The sequence below is a fragment of the Suncus etruscus genome, chromosome 4 (genome assembly GCF_024139225.1).
Source record: "Suncus etruscus isolate mSunEtr1 chromosome 4, mSunEtr1.pri.cur, whole genome shotgun sequence".
NCBI lineage: Eukaryota > Metazoa > Chordata > Mammalia > Eulipotyphla > Soricidae > Suncus > Suncus etruscus.
In genome coordinates this window covers 100,341,193-100,363,791 of record NC_064851.1, presented here as the reverse complement: position 1 = coordinate 100,363,791, position 22,599 = coordinate 100,341,193, and the positions used below count along the sequence as shown (strand labels likewise).

Sequence of the window (22,599 nt, the reverse complement as noted above, 5' to 3'; positions counted from 1 at the left end):
TGTTGAAACATGATGAGACTTAATTAAAAGTCATTGCATTATGTTAGGCAGAAGATAGATCTTTAAGGTTGGTAAAAGTAATAAGGAAAAAGACAGGGAATGATCATGAGAAACCTCCCAACCCAGGAATAATATTTCTTTTGCCTTTCATTTTCCCATCTTTAAGCTAACCAACTTCTCATAAGACACTTACCATATTTTCTGGCATATAAGACAACTTTTTAACCCATGAAAATCTTCTTATAAGTCAGGGGTCGACTTAAAAGCTTGTATACAGCATGCTGAAACTTACTCCAGCTTCAGGGATGAGTGATCCGCCCCCCTTTAACCAGCTGCATCCCATCCAGCTGTCAGGCATCATCACTCAGTCCTCTGCTTATCCTGATTCATCTTTCAGGGCAGACAAAGGAACTGAGTTACCGAGCGCTTATCCCATCCAGCCGCCCAGTGACATCACTGGTATGTGGCTTTCCGGTGCTCAGTCCTTTGCTTGTCCTGATTTATCTTTCAGGGCACATAGAGGAGTTGAGTTACCGAGTACCACATCTCATCCAGCTGCTGGGTATGCGGCTTTCAGGTGCTGAGTCCTCCTTCAGCTTTTATGGAACACAGAGGAGGCACTCTGTCTCCCTCTCGCTGTCCTCTTAATCACTGCACTGTTCTTGAAGAAGCCCCCTCTCCCTGCTCTCAATCTAGATCAAAATTAAAAATCACAGTCACTCACTACAAATGACAAATGTAAAATGATTGTTGGTACTTCAAAGTCTAATTTTATTAAACATATTCTGTTAACCTTTGAGGGTTCTACTCTTTTTTCCCTTATGGTTTTTAATTTCCATTTGGTGTACGTTAAAAGAGAGGTAGTCTTATATGGTAAATATAGCTCAAACCCTATATTTTAACAAGAAAAGTAGGGGTTCATCTCATATGTGCAGTTGTCTTATTTGCTGGGAAATATGGTATTTTATTATGATCTTAAAGAGATACTATGTTTTCTTTTATATTCAGTAGTTTTTTTTGAACTTCAGATAACTGGGTAAAAATTAAAATAAAAAATAAGCCCTTAGTAATATGGATAGTTACATATGACAACTAAGCTAAGATATACCATGTACAGAGGAAAGTCTCTTCAATAAATGAGGCTGGTAAAAAAAAACAACTATATATTTAGATGCAGAAAAATGTAGGCATAAATTTTAACAAAATAGATTACAGCTTTAGACTTTAAGATCTGAGTTGATAAATTATGTTGAAGAAAGCAGAGACAAAATACTCTCACTCCTCTCTCTCTATATATGCGCATATATGTGCATATATATACATATATGTTTTTGGGTCACACCCAGTGGCACTGAGGGGTTATTCCTGGGAGGCTCGGGAGACCACATGGGATGTCGGGATTCAAACCACAGCCCATCATAGATCTGCTGCATGCAAGGCAAATGCCCTACACCTGTGCTATCTCTCCAGCACCACAAAAACAGTATTTTGAAAAGATATAAACACATTTTAGTCCCCTATAAGCTATATAAAATAGGTAAGAACTAGAAAAAGAAATTTAAATGCTCAATGCCAGATGAGTAGATGAAAATGTGGTCTGTATACATATGGATTATTAATAAAACATAAGAAATGAACTGTTTGATTTTGTTCAAAACTGGATAGAATAATATGGTATCATACTAAACAAAGTCACTAAAAGATATAAAAATAGAAATTATTTTATTTATATGTTATATGTAAAGAAATAAGACAATATAATAGAAAATTTCCAAACAAATCAAATTCTTAGATGCTAACTATAGAATTGATCAAAAATTACAGAAGTTGGTAGTGGGGTACAACAATGGAACATGGGTTAAAATGGTCCTATTGGTTAAAAAAGAGAAGTGACATTTTGGTGTGGTGTGGCTTGATAATATTTAAACTGAAATATATGAATATTTATATTGTTGTAAAGTAATGTTCTTCAATAAAATAAATTGAAAGTAAATGTTATTTGGTTATAATCATATCAAACGTTATCAATTGATCAGTGAATGTTTCTAACCCAGATGTTTTAATTTTAGTAAACAATAAAATACATAACAGTCTTTGGTTAAAATTTGGATTTCCAATAGGATTATGGAATGAAAAAGATAAATAATAATTTTAGATAGCTAAAAAGGTGCTTAAAACAACAATATAATATCCTTTATGCTCATAATATTCATATGCCATTTATGTGAAAATTTACAATTGATATCCTACAAAAGTCCTACAATTCTGACCAGTGAAAAAGAGCTTTTAGAACAAATAAGGACAATTTTTCACAATGCAAAGAAAGCCAAAAATAGGGGCAGAATGATAATATAGTGGATAGAGCATTTGCCTTCACATGGTCAACACAGGTTCAATCCTCAATATCCTATAAGGTTTTTTTGAGCCTGCCAGAAGTGATTTCTGAGCATAGAGTCAGGAGTAACTCCTAAGCGCTGCTGGATGTGGCCCAATGCAAACCCTCAACAAAAAGCCAAAATAATTATTTGTATATGGCCCGTATCTGAGTTACCTTGTGTTTATAATGTACTCAATATGAAAGGTGACCTAATTATAATACTGAATAAAATTCCATAAATTCTTTCCAAAATGTAAATTATTAAGAAATATATTAAAGTAAAATAGAAACTGGGGTTCATAAATAACTTAACAAAAACTGTAGGTAATTTTTTGGGTGGAGTCTGAAGCTTCAGCAGGCAACACGTCATGGCAACGTTCCATGCTGTAGGCTTTTTGGCCAAGATAAGGTGAAGATGCAGCCTTGGCTGTCCCCCACAGCCTTCTCTCTCCTTCCTGCCGTCCCCAGGGTTATTCCTGGACACCTGCTCAGGGTCCCAGCAAGTGGGTTCCGGCCAGGTGCAATTTAAAAGAGACCCCAGGCTTCCTTGTTCCTGCAATGGGCTGGGAGGGGACTGGTGAACTTTCAACTTCCAGCAATTAGGAAGCAAACGCCTCTTAGGGAGTCGGAAGCTTCAGCAGGCAACAAGGAGAAGACATGGCTCCATGTGTTCTTGGCTTGTCCAAATCACAGACCAAAGTGGTGTCTCGGAAACACCCCCACCCCCCTTGACTATTTCTAAAACATAAAAGGGACACATATATCTCCTTTGTATATCTCAGATGTATTCCCTTAACATCTATAACTCTTTTTGAATATCCTCATATAGTGACAGTTTTGCCCACTGGATTTGTTATTTGATTGTTTGATTTCCCCCCTTTGAGATCTGTTTTATAAGCAATACTGGTAGAAGAGTACCTCTGTATAGATTTCATGTTTAAAATCTTTCTTTCTTTCTTTCCCTTCCTTCCTTCTCTCTTTCTTTCTTTCTTTCTTTCTTTCTTTCTTTCTTTCTTTCCCTTCCTTCCTACTTTCCTTCCTTCCTTTCTTTCTTTCCCTTCCTTTCTTTCTTCCTTCCTTTCTTTCTTTCCCTTCCTTCCTTTCTTTCTTTCCCTTCCTTCCTTCTTTCCTTTCTTCCTTCCTTCCTTTCTTTCTTTCTTTCTTTCTTTCTTTCTTTCTTTCTTTCTTTCTTTCTTTCTTTCTTTCTTTCTTTCTTTCTTTCTTTCTTTCTTTCTTTCTTTCTTTCTTTCTTTCTTTCTTTCTTTCTTTCTTTCTTTCTTTCTTTCTTTCTTTCTTCCTTCCTTCCTTCCTTCCTTCTTTCCTTCCTTCCTTCCTTCCTTCCTTCCTTCCTTCCTTCCTTCCTTCCTTCCTTCCTTCCTTCCTTCCTTCCTTCCTTCCTTCTTTCTTTCTTTCTTTCTTTCTTTCTTTCTTTCTTTCTTTCTTTCTTTCTTTTTCTTTCTTTCTTTATTCCTTCTTTCTTTCCTTTCCTTTCTTTCTTTCTTCCTTGCCTTGCCTTGCCTTGCCTTGCCTTGCCTTGCCTTGCCTTGCCTTGCCTTGCCTTGCCTTGCCTTGCCTTGCCTTGCCTTGCCTTGCCTTGCCTTGCCTTGCCTTGCCTTGCCTTGCCTTGCCTTGCCTTGCCTTGCCTTGCCTTGCCTTGCCTTGCCTTGCCTTGCCTTGCCTTGCCTTGCCTTGCCTTGCCTTGCCTTGCCTTGCCTTGCCTTGCCTTGCCTTGCCTTGCCTTGCCTTGCCTTGCCTTGCCTTGCCTTGCCTTGCCTTGCCTTGCCTTGCCTTGCCTTGCCTTGCCTTGCCTTGCCTTGCCTTGCCTTGCCTTGCCTTGCCTTGCCTTGCCTTGCCTTGCCTTGCCTTGCCTTGCCTTGCCTTGCCTTGCCTTGCCTTGCCTTGCCTTGCCTTGCCTTGCCTTGCCTTGCCTTGCCTTGCCTTGCCTTGCCTTGCCTTGCCTTGCCTTGCCTTGCCTTGCCTTGCCTTGCCTTGCCTTGCCTTGCCTTGCCTTGCCTTGCCTTGCCTTGCCTTGCCTTGCCTTGCCTTGCCTTGCCTTGCCTTGCCTTGCCTTGCCTTGCCTTGCCTTGCCTTGCCTTGCCTTGCCTTGCCTTGCCTTGCCTTGCCTTGCCTTGCCTTGCCTTGCCTTGCCTTGCCTTGCCTTGCCTTGCCTTGCCTTGCCTTTCCTTTCCTTTCCTTTCCTTTCCTTTCTTCGTCGGGCCCCAGATGCAACAACAATATCTTGTGGCATTGCTTCTCTTTTGCATAGGCAAATTAAAATGGGATAATAATACATATGCAAACAAGTTCTTATCTAATAGAGATGGGAACACAAATTTGGTAATGTAATTAGGCCTTTTACCCTGAACATTGGCATAATGATTTGGCTCAGGCCTCAGAAGAATGGGCATCGCCCACACACACCTGAACAATGAATACCATCTATGGAACCAACCACAATTGTCTATAACATTACCAGGATCCAAGCCTCTACCAGGAAAGACCTACCACTGCTTTGGCATTCACTTACTCCAAAGAGTGCTCCAAACACCCAGACGACTCAGCAACAGTCTGCATGCAGGGCAGATCGCTCCGTATTTAATGTTATGCTGAAACTAGAGGATGCTCCACAGCAGCCTGACATCGATGAAAGAAATACACAGAATCCAGAGTCTTTAAATATAAGAATCTGATACCAACAATAGCTAAAGTGTGAAAAAGTTTCACCGGGACCATGGAGAATGACTTGGGTTGGTCGGACTGGTATGCCTGGTACCTAGAGTCGGAAAAATGCCAATAAACTTCTGGGTTGAGGCCTTTTTTAATTCAGGTCAAGGATTTTTTTCCATTTTCCCTATTTTTCTGGACCTACGCAAACAACAGAGATTGCCACTATCACACCTTTACTATATATTTTTACTCTTATCCTTTAAGGAAAAAAAATACAACTTACTGAACTTAAAAACAAATAACTATAGTAGAATGCCTGTCTCGAATACAGGCAGGGGATGGGAAGGGGGAGGGGTAATGTTACACTAGTGAAGGGGGGGTGTTCTTGTTATGACTGTAACCCAACTATGATCATGTTACTTAAATAAAAATATATATTTCAAAAAAAAAAGTGTAGGTAGGCAGCAGAGCTGAAGAATGGTATTGTAAGTATAGTAAAGTGCTTGCTTTACATGCAGCTGACCCAGATTCAATTCCCGGCACCATATAGGGTCCCCAGATCCCCACTATATATGAGTGAGCCCTGAACACTTCTGTATGTGACCCAAACTAAAAGAAAAAGTGCAGAATGTCTTAGGAGAAGGTAAATTCAATGCTTTTCATCAATACATAAACCAATGTCAAATTTTCAGACAGCACTAAGTAAAATATTCTTGCTTTCTTTCCCTTTTATGGCTTTGTTTCCATGGTACCAATCTCAGACTATCTTAACAAAAAAGGGACTAGAATTCTAGTAAACACTAGCATATTTTGAAACATAGCAATAAGTTACTGGCCCTAACAACACCATATTTTTACATTACTAAATATATAAATTAATGTAAACAGTCATAAAGCATCATAATATACACCCAAACAGATATTGATGGCTAAATTTATGGAAATATTATCTGAAAACACTAGACCTTTGTAACCATTTTAAAAAATTATGCATGTTGTAAACATCATTTATTTCATAAATATGTTCATATGCTTTATAATTAAGAAGTATTATTTACATAGCATAGAGTTGCAAAGGAAAAATGAACCCTAGAATAAATTTTGTCTGGTCTTTTATTGTTTTTATATTATTAAAAATGCTCATCTTAAATTGAGTTTTTCTCTGTATGAGAAATCAAAGAAAGCAGATGTGCTACACAGATGGTATTACTTATTGGTAAATGTCATTATTTTTCATACTTACTTGTTGCTGGGAGAAATCAGAGGGCAAGCGCATTGCTGACAGTCATTTGGCAATCCTTTCACAATTCCATAGTATCCAAGAGAACATCGCTCACAGAAGTCACCTGCAGTGTTATGTTGGCAGTTCTGTAGAGAAAAGAGGAAACAATTGTGTTTAAAATTGAGTGAGAGGATGAAATTTATCATACAATTCCTTGTTTTTGATGTGTGTTTCACACACACTAATACTCAGTGACAGATCTCTTTATGAAATGCTTTGGTATTATAATTTAACACGTTAAATTATGCATGCTATAAAATTTGTCATCTTAAGCAATTTTACATGTACAGTAGCATCAAATACTTTCAAATTGTTGTGCAACCATTATGAAAATCTATGTCTAGGATTATTAATTTCCAAGGTAAACCCTCATAGATATTCAACAACTCCTATATTTCTTTTTCTGAGTATTTGACAAATAGCATTCACTTTTATTTCCTTATAAATTTGAAGCATGTGTCAAATTTTTCTTTCTTTATGTCTTTGGGCCACACCCAGCAGTTCTCAGGGCTTATTGTTGGCTATGTGTTCAGTGGTCACTCCTGGTGGGTTTGGGGACTTATGGAGTGCCAGGGAATCAACCTAGACTAGCTTATACAAGGTAAGCACTCTACCTTCTGTAAGGTCTCAGACTTTTCTTTTAAAGACTAAATAATATTGCTTTATAGGCATGTCATATTTTGTTTTTTGTTTTTTGAAATTTTTTTGGTTTTTTGGGCCACACCCATTTGATGCTCAGGGGCTACTCCTGGCTAAGCGCTCAGAAATCTCCCCTGGCTTTGGGGGACCATATGGAATGCCGGGGGATCGATCTGTGGTCCTTCCTTGGCTAGCGCTTACCTCTAGCACCACCTCACCGGCCCCGTCATATTTTGTTTATACTTTTCTTTTGGTCACACCCGGTGATGCTCAGGGGTTACTCCTGGTTATGTGCTCAGAAATCGCTCCTAGTTTTTTTTGGGGGGGCATATTGGACGCTGGAGTTAGAACCCAGGTTCTTCCTGGGTCAGCCATGTACAAGGCAAATCCCTACGACTGCTCTATAATGCCGGCCCCTGTTTATGCATTATTTTATCAAAACACATAATTTTTACATTTTGGCTATTTTTAAGCTAATATATATTTAGATACACAAATAAAATTATCCTGTATATGTATATGGATTTGTTCCAAGCCACTCTTCTTTTGTATACTAAAATCCTTCAGTGCTCAATATCCTTTCATAATATGGTGAGGTATTTTATATATATACGATTTTAGGCAGTCTGGTTTAAAATATGTTTATGGTATGTTTTTATGCATAATACATTCTAGCATCACATACCACCCTAGAGAGCCAAGTTATCTCCACTATTTCCCCAAAGTCCACCCACTTTCATACAACACTCCTTTGTTAAGTCCCCTCACCCACCAATCACATATTTCTGACTGCAGTTTCTGTTAAATTTGGGCATTTTTTTTCTGCCACTGTTTCTCTATTCCCCTCATAGAAAAGTGGTCATTCAATGTCCCTCTTTTTATAACTACATTTAGCATGATAGTCTTCAGATTCATCTACTAGCAAAACATTGCATGATTTTATTAATTTTTTTGGGGGGTACATCTGGCATTGCTCAGGGATTATTCTAGCTTTGCTCTCAGAAATCATTCTTTGCTGTGCTTGGGGAACTAAATAGGGTGCTGTAGACCAAACCTAGACCAGCCATTTGCAAGACAAGCACTATACCTGCTATAATATAGCACTGCCCTACCAATTTCATCTTGTTGTTAAAGCCAAGTAGTATTTTACTGTGCATATATACCACAGTTTCTTTATACAGTCACCTATTTTTGGTCATTGATAGTTTCCAGATTTTAGCTATTGTGAATAGTGCTGCAATGAATGTAAGGAGGAAAGTGTTTTAAAGTTTGAGGTTCTTTGTACTCTTTTTTGTTTTTTTTGTGATTCTTGGGGTAAATGCCAAGAAATGATATTGCTTGGTTATATGGAAGCTCAAGTCCTAATTTTTGAGGTATCATTATTGCTTTCCAAAAATAATGGGTTATTTGTAAATCACACAAGAAGGCATTCATGTTTATATATGTGTGTATGTGTGTGTAGTGCAGGGCACACTGGCAATGCTTAGGTTTTACTCCTGACTTGCGCTCAGGGGTCACCCCTGTTGAAGCTCTGGGTATTCCAAATGGGGTGACTGGGATTGAATTTAATCAGCCATGTACAAGACAATTGTCGTATCCACAGTACAATCTCTCCAGACAAGTCTGAATTTTTTAAAGAAAAACTTTCATTTGAAAAACGTTGCTGCAGCTACACTAACAAGAAAAAGGTTCTGTTCACTTTTACTTACATCAATTTCTACATAAACTCTTACACTTAGCTTGGACACAGACTTTACAAATTTCTAAAATGTATTCATAACTAGTCATTTTTATTTCTTTACTACTGGGTGCTAGTACAATTCTTGCTTCATGCCCATTAGTAGCTTCCTGAGAGCAAAGTAAGATGTAAAGCATCTGGTTTTAGAAGTTAAAAAAGAAGTAAAATGTCAGTCTACTTATTGTAGTAATTATATTATTCCAATGATTATTATTAAACGTTGAAGGCTATTTATAAATATTGAAAACCCAATGAGATACGAAAATTTGTAAATAATTTGTTTTTCATGTGTGCATAATTACAATTAGATAATTTGCTTTAGGATACTTGTGTAAGAAAATGTGATTGTTTTCAAAATAGGAATAAAGCAGTACAACAGTTAAAATTCTCACAAAGTAGAAGTATAATTGACACAGTAATTATTCATGCAATAAGGATTTAGTAAGAGCATAAGAGACAAATTAAGAAGAATCAACTAGGGAAAAAAGACAAAATACTAATTTTATTACAAGTTATGGAAACAAATAGAAAATTAGAAACATGGTTTTTAAGAATGCAATATATACACATATATATTGCATATTATTTTTGGGGTCACACCTGGTGGTGCTCATGGCTTACTCCTGGCTCTGCACTCAGAAATTGCCACTGGCAGGCTCAGGAAGGACCAACCATATGGTATGCTGGTAATGGAACCACTGTTTCCTGGGTTGGCTGCTTGCAAGACAAACACCCTACCACTGTGTTAATGCTCCAGCACCAGAATGCAATATTGACTTTTTTTTTTCCAATAGAAATGTGATACTTCGGGAGTTGATGAAAAGAAACTAGAGAAACTTTAGTTTGATTTTTTATGGCATGATTTGAGTAGATCGCAAATGTAGCTTTTTATAAACTATATCCATGATGATTTGAGAATAGAAGAATTCAGTAATAACAGGTTATATGCCAGATGAATATCAATGTCTGCATCAACTTACTGATAGCCACAAAGCAACCTGTAAGGATTCATAATGAACTTGGAAAGCATTCAAAATGCAGGCATTTTGTTTGTTTATTTGTTTTTTGGGGGCACACTGGTGGTATTTAGGGATTACTTCTAGCTTTGCACTCAGAAATCACTCCTGGAGGGCTCAGGGGTTCATATGGTCCTCTGAGCACTGCCATGAGTGATCAATGAGCACAGAACCAAAAAGAATACCAGAACATTACTGAGTGACCTAACTCTCAGCCCCAATAAATATATTTTTTTAAAAAATTGATTCAGGTTTATAAAAATGACGGGATCTTTTATTTATTCAATCCATCAAGTACACAATTGTTTTCATATATCTTCTAATGGTTTAACAATAATTTCTATTGCCCAATTATACTAAAGTATTGGTGAAGTAATGGATGTTCACATTAAATATTTCTAAAGTTACGTCCTCAACTTAATTTTTTCTTATGTTTTCTCACACTCAGCTGTAGTCATTCTTTACAAAAGACTTGTCATCTTGCCTCCATTGCTACCACTGACTTAATATTTATTTTTATTCTCAAAAGTTAGATATTTTATTACTGTCTCTCCCTTTTCATAGTACACATTCTTCTATCTGGGTGGTCTATTGACAATAAATTAGAGTATTTTTTCAATCTTAAAAGGAAATCTCAACACTCTTAACAATTTCCATCTTACTTAAAATAAGTTTTATAAATCATTGTAAATATTTTTAATTCACTCATCATTTATTCACTATTAGAGATATTTTAGGATTTCACATTCTAAACAAAATTCAAGAATGTTCATTAACTGCTGCTAATGTTTTTATGCCATTAGTTTTCTGATAATTTGTCTTTTTTTAGATATTAATCCTTTTATGTATAACATTATTTTGAATTTTCTTTATCTTTATGCTTTACCTTTACTTTTCTTTTTCATGCTTCATAATGAACACTTCCTTTTTATTCTATTTAGAGATATTCATGCACTTAATTCTAACTTAAGTATCGTAATTTTTTCCTGCCATGCTTTGGTGGTGGTTTCATCAATTACAATGACTTTAGTATTTAAGTATGTGTCAAAGCTCTAATTTTTAATATTTATATCTAATAATTTTGTACTTTATTTCTAGTTGATTCTTTAACAGATCTCACTAAATTTATAGAGTATTTTAATTAAAAATGTCAAATATTAAGACATTTAAAAATTTGTTATTAGTGTATCTGTTTCCTGCTTCATTTATATCACAATCTTCTGCTTAAATTATTTGGGCTAACTTTCCAGTGGTCATTTTTAACCAAACCATCGTATTCCATCATTTGTGAAATTTAATTTTGTTATTTATTTGCTATTAATATTTTTATATTCATATGCCATCTTTTATCTGGTTTATTTTAACAAACATTAGTGTAAGATACTACTTTAAAATTTTCTCATCCAGTCATTTCTTCATATTGACAAGAGTATTCACTTTATAGAATATTTCAAACCATGCCACTTACTACTTTCTATTGAAGGTTACACTAGCTCACCATTATCTTTATACTAAATAACAAACTCTCTAGTATAAAGTCCTTTTATTGTTTTGCAAATTCTGACCCTTCCGACTATACTTTTAGAATAACTTACTAAACTGCATGTATTCTGAGAGTACAAATTGTTCTCTTACTCCTTGAGATACTATATATGAAAGTCACTTGTTTTTTTAATGTTTTTTCCTCTTTTTCCTGGTTTGTATCAAATGTCCTAAAGCGTAGCAGAGTGGCTACATTGTGCTATTTATACTTAACTGAATAGATGCACATTTCTCTGAAGATCAGGTGAAAATTTAATTCTAATAAATTTATGCACAGGTAGTTAATTAGACAAAACAATTAGCTGTATTTTTTATTATTTTAAATAGCATAATGTTCTTAGTCAATCAAAATAAGTATTAAATTTTATGATTCTTTAGTCATTTTACAGTAGCAATAGTATAGTATAATCATAATATCAATATTATAATTTAACATGGTATTAAATTGCAAGAAAAGTGTTATCTGGGTCAAGGTTGTCATGTATTGTCATTATAAGAATAAATATGTTCTAAAATACACATGACTAGTTCAAGGATAACTATATCAGTTTGATTTTGTAAAATAAAAGCATTATATGAGGAATTATTTTATAAGACTAATGTAATAATGATTGAGCATGATTAAACAAAATGAACATTATTTAAAAATAGATTTAAAACTTGGCTTGTTTCCCTAATATCTATGTCCTTTTTTTTAGGACATGCAAGACTTATAACCATCTCTAGATTGCCATTATTTCACAGTGCTGCCGACATACTAAAGTGGTAAAATGAATCAAATGTGTTGGCTAGGTGCAAAAGCTCAACCCATGAATCATAATGATGCTTTGCGACTTATGGACATCGGCTTTTCTATCTATTTAGAAATAGTGTCCATAGGAGCTGGAGCAGTGGCACAGCAGTAGGGCATTTGCCTTGCACACATCTGACTAGGACAGACCTCGGTTGGATCCTCTGGCGTCCCATTTGGTCCCCCAAGCCAGGAGCGATTTCTGAGTGCATAATCAGGAGTAAGCCCTGAGAGTCCTTTGTTAGTACATACAAGGCTGATGTCCTACTGTTTGTACCACTACTCTGGCCCCACAACTATAGTTCTTGAATATTGTAAATACTTACAATAGTTTTTGTGAATGAATAAACAATTTTAAAATAATTCATTTTAACATTATCTTGATTGATTCTTATAGTTCCACCTTTCATACATTTTTGTGGAATAGGCATAGCCCTGGAGTATTACTGACTCTGCACTCATGAATTACTCCGGGCAGTGCATGGGGGGGGCATATAAAATGCCATTGTTCAAATTGGTGTTAGTTACATGCAAGGTAAATATCTTACCACCTATACTAACTCCCCAGCCATTAATTTTCAGAATTTTAAATTCTGTACCATTTCTAGGACATTAAGCAATACCATTGTGGCATCTATTTGTTAACTATCGTTCAAGTCAATGATAAAAATTTCTAATTTGACAGGGTTAAACATAAAGCCATGCCTTATTGATCGGGACATCTCTAAAGCAATTTCAAGATCACATCACTCAGCAACTTCTATACTCATCAAACATGTTAAATAACTACAACAGGAATAGTTTATGAGGATATCATGAAATAATCTGTCAAACTCATACTTAGGTATAGCAAAGTTTGAAATAAAGGTCTGATTACCAATTATTAGAAAAGGAGGAATGATCATTTATGTGTCATCCTCTTTACTTAAAAACATAAGGAATGTATCTATAATGGTCATGGTACATACTTAGGATTGAATACATAATAGTTACTGTTAATTTTCCTTAATTTAAGGTACAATGTTAAGCTTGATATTAACTAGAATTCATAAGTATCAGATATCATTATGCATATGTCTATTTAAATACATACATATATAAGTACATATATGCATTACATGTAATTGATCTCATACTGTAGTATGAAATGAATTTTTTGGTTGATGTAAATTGGGAGAGTTGAAACTCAGCAGTGCTCAGAAATCACTCCTAGAAGCACTCAGAGGATTAACTATTCAGTACTAGATCAAACCTGAGACCTGAGATTGTATAGCATTCATTCCAGCCCTAGTGCTATTTCCCCAGTTACACTAGCCTCTTATTTCTAAAGAGAACTTTTAACATTTTATAAAGCTGAAAGATATCAGTTAAGTAAGCAATCCTTAAATTCTATTGGGGATAAAGATCAAGATTTCTTTTAAAATTTTTTCTTAACACCATGGTTTCTAAGTTGTTAATGATTGAGTTTCGGTCTCACAATGTACACCACCCTTCACCTGTGCACCACCACTGTCCCCCCCCCCCATTTCCCGCCTACCCTCTACCTGCCTGCCTCTGTCTCTGGGGCAGACAAGTTTAGTTCTCTCTCTCTCTCTCTCTCTCTCTCTCTCTCTCTCTCTCTCTCTCTCTCTCTCTCTCTCTCTCTCTCTCTCTCTATCTATCTCTATCTCTCTCTGTCTCTCTCTCTGTCTCTCTCTCTGTCTCTCTGTCTCTGTATCTCTCTCTGTCCATCTCTCTCTCTTTGTCTCTCTCTCTCTGTCTCTTCCCTCCTCCCTATTTTTTTCAGACACTGTGGTTTAAGGGTATTGTGCCTACACTTTATCTTTGTTCAGCATCCAGGTTTTATCCAGCATGATTAATTCCAACTATTATTGTCTTAGTTGTCCCTTGTCTACACTAACTGCACTACTCCACTAATTATGGGAAGCATATGACCATGGACTGGTCCTTCTTGTCCTCATCTCTATTGTCTCTAGATATTATTACCATACTAATTTTTCTTTTATCTCACAAAAATTAAGTTTTCTTACACTTTACTTTTCTTTGTAAAACCTAGACTAGCATTTCACTGCTTATCATTCTGCCATAAATTTACTATTTTAGTGATTTTTCAAATATTTTTCAAATAGAGCTCTTAATTGCATCACAGATCCTATCACTATTATGGAATATAATGCATCTTGGCATTCTAAATCAAAATCATTTAATTACCTAAGAGTGGTTTTATTATCTCACATAATACATAGGTAGTATTCCTGTAGAAGACATGAAATCTGATTTTAAAAATTAAATTCATCTTTTAAGGTTAGTTAAATTATATCAGCATTGATTTTCAGAGTTAAATATATGCTAATAATGTATAATTTGGTAAGATTATTAGATTAAATAAAATAAATAAATAACATAAAATAGGTTAAATAAAATAAAAGTTGCAAAATACTTTATAATTATGAATATATTTCCATAAGATGGGGCTAATAATTTACTGAAGATGCATATATATGGATATATATGTGCCTATGCTTATATACACACATCTAGGCCACATTCAGTGAGGTATAAAGTTTATTCCTAATCTTGGGACCATATCTGGCAGTCTCAAGGAATCATCTGTGTTTCATTTATCAAACTTGGATCAATGCAAGGCAAGAGCCCTACTTGCTGTAGTATCACTCCCCCAGCCCCTAATTGCAAGTACTGATGATACTTCATTCAATAGGTAAAGGCAATGATGAGATCTATGTTTTTTTTATTTTAAAATAAAAATTTAATAGATTTAAAATAATATTTTCACAAACTCTGAATTTGAAAAAAGTAATTCATGCTAATGATAATAATAAATCAATATTTTCAAAAAGAAATATAGGAAAAATAACATTGACCCTGGGGGCATTTTCTTGGTTATGAAAAAAATCTGTCCAGATAAATATAGTATTTATAAATACTATATTACATATACATGCTGAAATCCTCTCTCTATGAATGTGTTTATATATGTGTGTGTGTTGATTAGACTTAATTATCTCAACTTCTCTTTCTCCTGACATAAAGTTCAGTATCACATAGGTATTATTCTCCTTTTCAAATAAAATGTTTCTTAAGGGGCAACAGTTTTGAAGCTGATAGCAATGAAATACCTAGGGGAGAATTTATTGACATTTTTAATAAAGCAAATACTTTCTTGTGTTAGTAAGAATCATGAAAAGAATAGTTACAATGTCTGTGGGTTTTATTTAACAATTGAAATACAAAGTCTGTAGTTTTTTAAAGTTATTTTTCTGATTCACATATTTCTTTTGAAGAAAGTTATAAAATTTATTTAAAAAGATATGAGGATAAAAAGAACAATTAGAGGTAATTTATTTATGTTTTGTTTAATTATCATGTTATTAGTTCTTAGAATGAAAATTTTAGATATATACTTGACATTGATTATCTTTACTTTCACCACTATTTTTTCATTATTTCTAATTCTTACCATTTGTTAAGCTTTTATGTAATTCTTTAATCAGGTATTTCATTAAATATTTAGAAAAAACTATGTAGGGAGTGTTATGAATATTTTCATTCTATATATGCATTTGCAAAGAACCCATCATTGCTAGATAAATTGGTAAGGTTCATGCAGACCATAAAGAATGGAACCAGAATTAAAATAGCCTGACAACAGCCATGTTAATTACTATTAACAAATGTTAATTAACATGTTAATTACTACTACCAAATATTAAAAAGTGTACTAACATTGTGAAGGATATAATATTAAACAGTTAGCTATTTTAAAGTATAAATCAGTTAGCTTTTTTTCCACTTAGAAATAAAGCAAGAAAAAAAGAAAGAAGAAAGAAGGAAGGAAGGAAGGAAGGAAGGAAGGAAGGAAGGAAGGAAGGAAGGAAGGAAGGAAGGAAGGAAGGAAGGAAGGAAGGAAGGAAGGAAGGAAGGGGGAAGAAAGGAAGGAAGGAAGGAAGGAAGGAAGGAAGGAAGGAAGGAAGGAAGGAAGGAAGGAAGGAAGGAAGGAAGGAAGGAAGGAAGGAAGGAAGGAACTTTCTTCCATTCCAGAAGAAGGAAGAAGGAAGGTAGGAAGGAAAGGAATCAAGTATAGATGAAAAAAGAATAAAGCAGCAGAAATCAAAAGCATAATTGTAGCCAAAAGACAGTTTCTTGGGGGTGAAGTTTAAGAGGTAGAGCAAGTATCTTGCATGTGGGGTGTCCTGATGATATGATGTATTTATAATATTATTTATAACAATATAAATATATAATAAATATAAATAATATAAATAAATATGTTTCATATAAATAATTTCTAATATATTTATACTAATACAGCTAGTGTTTTGGTTGAAACTTATATAGTGCTTATTTTTAACTACTGTTGTTTAATTTTTATAATTTTCAAAAGTATTTTAATAATATTAAATTTATTAAGAATTACTTTTTAAATTATTTTAATTTTTATAATAAAATGTATTTTAAGAGGATCAGAAAAACCTGACTTTTTACTTATATCCTTTGTTATTCATCTAAGATTCTGTTAATATACTTCTTGTGAACAACAGTTTTCCTCACTATTCTATCTTAGAATAGTTATAGAGAAAGAGCACATGGACTATGTTCAACAGCAGTAAATGTAAATACCTGGCAGATGGAAGTTTCAGGGTCACACATATTACTGTGTCCATTACACTGACAAGGAACACAGGTACCCAAGGTTGGTCCAGGGGTGTGACCACCAAGCTCAGGGCGCCTTCGATAATATCCTGGCATGCAGGTCTGAAAGAAAAGAAACCAGTTAGGACAACCCGGTTGAAAATCAAGCTTTGTCAATATGAGAGTTCTTGTTGGTTAGGATAATTTACTTATTTGCTCTTTAATACTAAAGATAACATCACTTACCAACACAGGAGACAATTTTAATACTAATGTATATTTTCTGACTGATCCTTAGAATATAGCAACAGTTTGAAATTATCAGACTTTAGCAAAAAAAGAAAAGGAAAATTTTTATTTGCATACATAATTAGTAAAACAAGATGATGCTAGTTATTTTTGTTATTTTTTTAGTTTTCTTTTTCTTTTTTTGTTTTTGTTTTGTTTTGTTTTTTTGTTTTTTTTTTTTTTTTTTTTTTGGTTTTTGGGCCACACACAGCAGTGCTCAGGGGTTTCTCCTGGCTGTCTGCTCAGAAATAGCTCCTGGCAGGCACGGGGGACCATATGGGACACCGGGATTCGAACCAACCACCTTTGGTCCTGGATTGGCTACTTGCAAGGCAAACGCCGCTGTGCTATCTCTCCGGGCCCTATTTTTTTTTAGTTTTTATTGACTTATTTCTGGTTTATAATATCATGGAATTTCAAGGTTTGTCTTTATAAGTCAGTATGCATGTAAAATAATTTTTTAAAAATAAAACTATATGGACTAATGAATTATAATGTCCTAGGAAACCTAAAGTCTACTTCTGCTCTACTAGATAAATAAGTGAAAAATGTCCAACAAAGTTCATGAAAAAATAAATTTAAAAATTATGGTTGTATTATTTTAGTATAATTATTTAAAGACGTGAAGGTAAAAATTTCAGCAATATAACTGTACATGTCATGGTGATATTTAATATTATATCACCAATAGAGTTTATATTTTTATTCACAATATAAATAGGAGAGCAAACAAAATTGCAGACAATTTTGGCATGCAAAATCAGTAATTCCATCTTTATTCAGGTTTATTATGTATATATAAAAACAAAACTGACTTTTGGGAAGTAATGGCACAGCTCCCCAGAGAGAATAAGTATTTACTCATTCCTCATAGCATACAAAGCTGCTGCACTTATTAAGCAGCATTTTATTGTCAAGTAAAAGGTATGAGTTAATTTTTCCAACGCCATTAAGAATACAGAAGAATATAGTGCTATTATACCATATGTAGGGCTATATATAATATTGGGCTATTATACCATCTTGGCTATGGAGAATATTTTCTCACAGGTTGTCTTACTCCTATTGATAAAAAGAAAATAATGTAAGTAGGAAACAAGCAGAAGCAATAATTAAGAAAGCCTGTGTAGACTACAGGCAGGGTTGGGGTGGGGAGGAAGGAGAATTGGAACCTTGGTGATGGGAATGCTGCACTGGTGATGTGGGGGGTGTTCTTTACATGACAGAAACTCAACCACAATCATATTTGTAATCAAGGTGTGTAAATTAAAAAATAATTAATATAGAAAAAGAAAAAAAAGTATTTTTTGCCTGCTAAGGGCTGACAGGATGGAGGAGCAACTTGGTGAAGAGAAACTCAAACTGGTGGTGGAATTAGAGTTGACATGTTGAATCTCTGAAATGCCTATGCTTTGAATGAATTTTTTTAATCACTGTTTAAAGTGCAATTGGAAAATTTATCAATAAAATACTTTCTCATTTAATCGCTGTTACCTAGTTAAAAAATAGATGTACTAAATTATTTACTTCATTTTGTTCTGGATTATGAAATCCAGAATTAAACGTGCATATATTTCTGTAGAAAGAGAAAGAATTCAATAATGCTCTTAGATAATTTTGATTTGAATAATGTGAAAGTTCCTCAAATAAGTGCTTAATTAAAACTGCTTTTTATCACAGTCTATGACAGCATAGTGAAATATAATATTGGCCCAGTGTTCAGAAAAGTAATAAAAAATCAAGAATTATATTAAAATATTTTATCTCATTTATCATAGAAGTTAGCTAATAATATTTTAATAATTTTATTCAGATAATTTAAATCAATGTTTATTTGTCCATGGTTGTCATAGAAGGCCTGAAAGTTATGGTTGAGGAATTAATGTATAGATTAATAAAGTAACAACTACTAAAATATTTTATAGTGCAGGGTGCTTCCATTACTTAGTAATCTGACCACTATAAAATTAACTTTATATGTGAATTTAATCTTTATGTCTGTAGGATAGTTTTCATGCAATGGTATTTTGGCTTGAACTGTGTTTATGTGTATGTGAATATAAAGCTTCACAAACTGAAATCGAATTCTACTTACAAACACAATATTAAAGCATGTATTTAAAAACATAACTTCTCATTGAGGATACATGATATTAAATATTTAATATTACAGACTGAATTAGGAAGGTATTACAAGTAAGGTTTACTATAATAGACACCCATTCTCCTACTATTATGTCAGAGTTTCTGTGTGTGTGTGTGTGTGTGTGTGTGTGTGTGTGTGTGTGTGTGTGTGTGTTTTGGTTTGGTTTTGGTTTTTGGACCACACTTTAATAGTGCTCAGGGGTAACTCCTGGCTCTGCATTCAGAAATTTTTCCCTTGGTAGGTTTTGGAGAACCATATGGGATACAGGGGATTAAATGCAGGTCAGCTGCATGCAAGGCAAATGCCCTACCTGCTGTACCTTTCTTTGGCCCCATGTGCCATTTTCTTTAAAGAAAATATAAAACCAGTGCTCATGGGTATCCAGTACTTAGTCCAAAATGAATTTTGTGGATAATAACTAGACTGTACAAAGTGTCTGAAGCACTTCAACCATTAGAATCTTATCCCCAAAGATTTTAATTTAATCAGTGGAGAGTAGAATCAAGGTTGTATTCAAACTTCTAGTGTTTGTTTTGAAATCTCTATTAAGCTATTGAATTGAGTGACTGGCATTACTTCCGATTTTTTGCAGAGAATATGTAGCTTTTAAAAGGCAACCAGACTCAGGTGCTGGGACACAATTGAATATGAAAATGTTGATTTTACAGTTAGTTGGTTAGGGTAAAGGGCAAGTTGGTTAATGTAAAAAGATTATTTCTTCATTTTTCAAATTAATTGATTTGGATCATTTCTGGGTTTTATTATTCTAACACTTTTGATTAATTTTCCTCAATAAATTAAATTTCTATGAATACTGAGAGAGATTCCAACAACACAGAGTTTGAACCTCAAATACATTTTTTTTAGTTAACAGGACATATTATTACTCTCCTGTCATTTCCTTTTTAACATTTTTTATATTTTTTTCCAGTTATTAAATATTTTTATTCTCAGTAAACTGGGGGAAATTCATAAGTAAATTATGTTTAGTTAGGAACATAAAATATAGATAATAGTTGTTATAGTTCTGTCTAAAGTTCTGGAACTAAATAAAAAATTAAAGAAATCAAATATCATCTGTTCAAATTTCACTTCCCCCTTTTTTCTAACTCAAATGTTTTCAAAATTAATGTTTTTCTTGTCTAAAAATGATTCATAGCTGCTTTTTCTTCTTCACTTCCATCTTTATTTATTTTCATAATAGTAGGCCATCAAAATGGTGAATAAAATTTTACAAAAATAAGGAAGGTTAAGAAAAGTGGTTGTGATGCTTAAATAATTTTAAAAAAAGGGCAGGGATGTGAGGCAAAGAGAATAAAAGTCAACATTTTCCAGGTGCACTAACACAACATTACTTCTTTGCTTCTCAGAGTTAAACAGTAAAAATAGACAGTACTGTTGCCAATAAAAATGCTCTCTCTTAATAGCATTGAGGTAGGGCCTTTGCCTTGCATGCAGGGGGACTGTGGTTCAAATCCCAGCATCCCATATAGTCTCCAAGCCTGCCAGGTATGATTTCTAAATGAGGAGCCAGGAGTAACCCCTGAGCACTGTTGGGTGTGACCCAAAAACCAAAACAACAACAACAACAAAATGCTCTTCTATCTTTATATAGTTTCTTTAGCAGGGAATCCGGAATTTAATGATCTAATTACATATTATTTTATGTAGGTTTTGACCACTCTTAGCCTCACTTTCTTTAACTAAACCTTGAGACTTAAAAATCATAATGACATACATCATCAAACTAGGTTTGTTTATTTCAGAAAGAATTTAGGCTTTCTGAAAAAGACTAATTCAGTTATATTTAAAATTATTTTTATTACCTAGCTGTATGATTCTTAACAGAATTCTTAGTTTGCTTGGATTTTCATTTCCTGTCAATAATCCTGGATTAAAATAATGGTCAACAACATTAGTATAAATGTTTTAAATAAAAAGATTAATGTTTTAATATATAGTAGGATGTAGTAGGCATTCAATTAACAAATATAGTTTGTCTTTTAACAATATATTTCTTTGAGAATTTAATTACATCATGAATGGCTTACTGCTTGGTATGTAGTAGATCAGCATTGACTTATTGAGTTGCATTGGCACTTATAGCTCAATTTATTTTTAAAGTATAGCCATTGATGGTTAAAAAAAAAGGGCAACTTGATTATACTGCATCATTATGGGAAACAAAATAATAATGAATGTCAGTTATGGGTTGTTTGTTTGTTTGTTTGGTCCATACCCAGTGATGCTCAGGGGTTACTCCTGATTGTGCACTCAGAAATCACTCCTGCCTTGGGGACCATATGAGATACCAGGGGATCTAATGCAGTCTGTCCTAGGTTAGAGTGGGCAAGGCAAACCCCTTACCACTTGCACCACCACTCTGGCCTCAGGTCAGTTACTTTTTTTAATACTTTTACATGTATAATATAAAATCTTTGGGTCTTCAAGTATAATCTTGAGAGGGCTGCATATGTAGAAATTATTTTTTTGCAATTCATTGAGTTTTACAAGGTTTTGTTTTACAAGATTTTTAAGTTTTACACATTAATTTAAGTCTTAAACTTTTTTTTTAATTCAGAAGTTACTGCTTTTGAACACTAACCCATCTTATACTAGGCATTTAGTTGTGAGCTTAGAGACTTAAATAATCATAATATGGCCTAATGATGAGTTGAAAATTTCTATAGTTTAATTAAGATAACTATCTATTTAATGCTTTCTCCTTTTGCAAATATCTGAACCTGAGTTTATGTAAAAATATTTTAAAATAACTGTAAAGAGAACATTCAGTTAAATATTATCATAAATTAATGGTTCTCACACCAACAAACATATTAAGAAAATTGTATGCTTTATTTGACTTTGAAATGTAATTTGGTTTATATTTCAAACATAAAATATAATAAATGGGCTTTCAGTGATCAAAGCTATAATGTCACAACACTCTAAGTAAAATTTTTGTTTTATTTTTCTTTACCTGACGACTAGAACTTGTCTGCATAGCCAGTCCATAGACAGGCAGTTAAGTAGTTACAATCACTGCAGTAGGGGCCAGAGCAATAGCACTATGGTAGGACGTTTGCCTTGCACACAGCCAACTCGAATAGACCTGGGTTCAATTCCTAGCAACCCATATGCCACCTGAGCCTGCCAGGAGCTATTTCTGAGTGCAGAGTCAAGAGTAAGCCCTGAGCAACGCCGAGTGTGATCCCAAAACCAAAATAAATAAATAAATAAATAAATAAATAAATAAATAAATAAATAATTACTGCGGTAGACCAATATTTTTCAAACAATTTTTTGAGGGGGCATATCCAGAGGTGCACAAGACTTTCACCTAACTGTTCTCAAAGACTCATTCCTGATGTGGCTTGGGGCACCATATAGGGTGTCAGATATTGAACCCAGATCAGCTGTATGAAAAGCAAGCAGCCTACCACACTATACGATCTGCCCCATGA

At 34.1% G+C, this 22,599-nt stretch overlaps 1 protein-coding gene across 1 annotated transcript in view; it reads right to left on the bottom strand.

The window, feature by feature from the left end:
- Positions 1–22,599, bottom strand: part of LAMA2 (laminin subunit alpha 2) — a 660,685-nt gene that overhangs the window by 209,640 nt on the left and 428,446 nt on the right. The window contains exons 29-30 of the mRNA XM_049771159.1: positions 16,690–16,824; positions 6,288–6,412 (exon numbers count right to left, since the gene is read on the bottom strand). Coding sequence (XP_049627116.1) covers positions 6,288–6,412; positions 16,690–16,824 — 260 coding nt within the window. The remainder of the gene's footprint in view (positions 1–6,287; positions 6,413–16,689; positions 16,825–22,599) is intronic.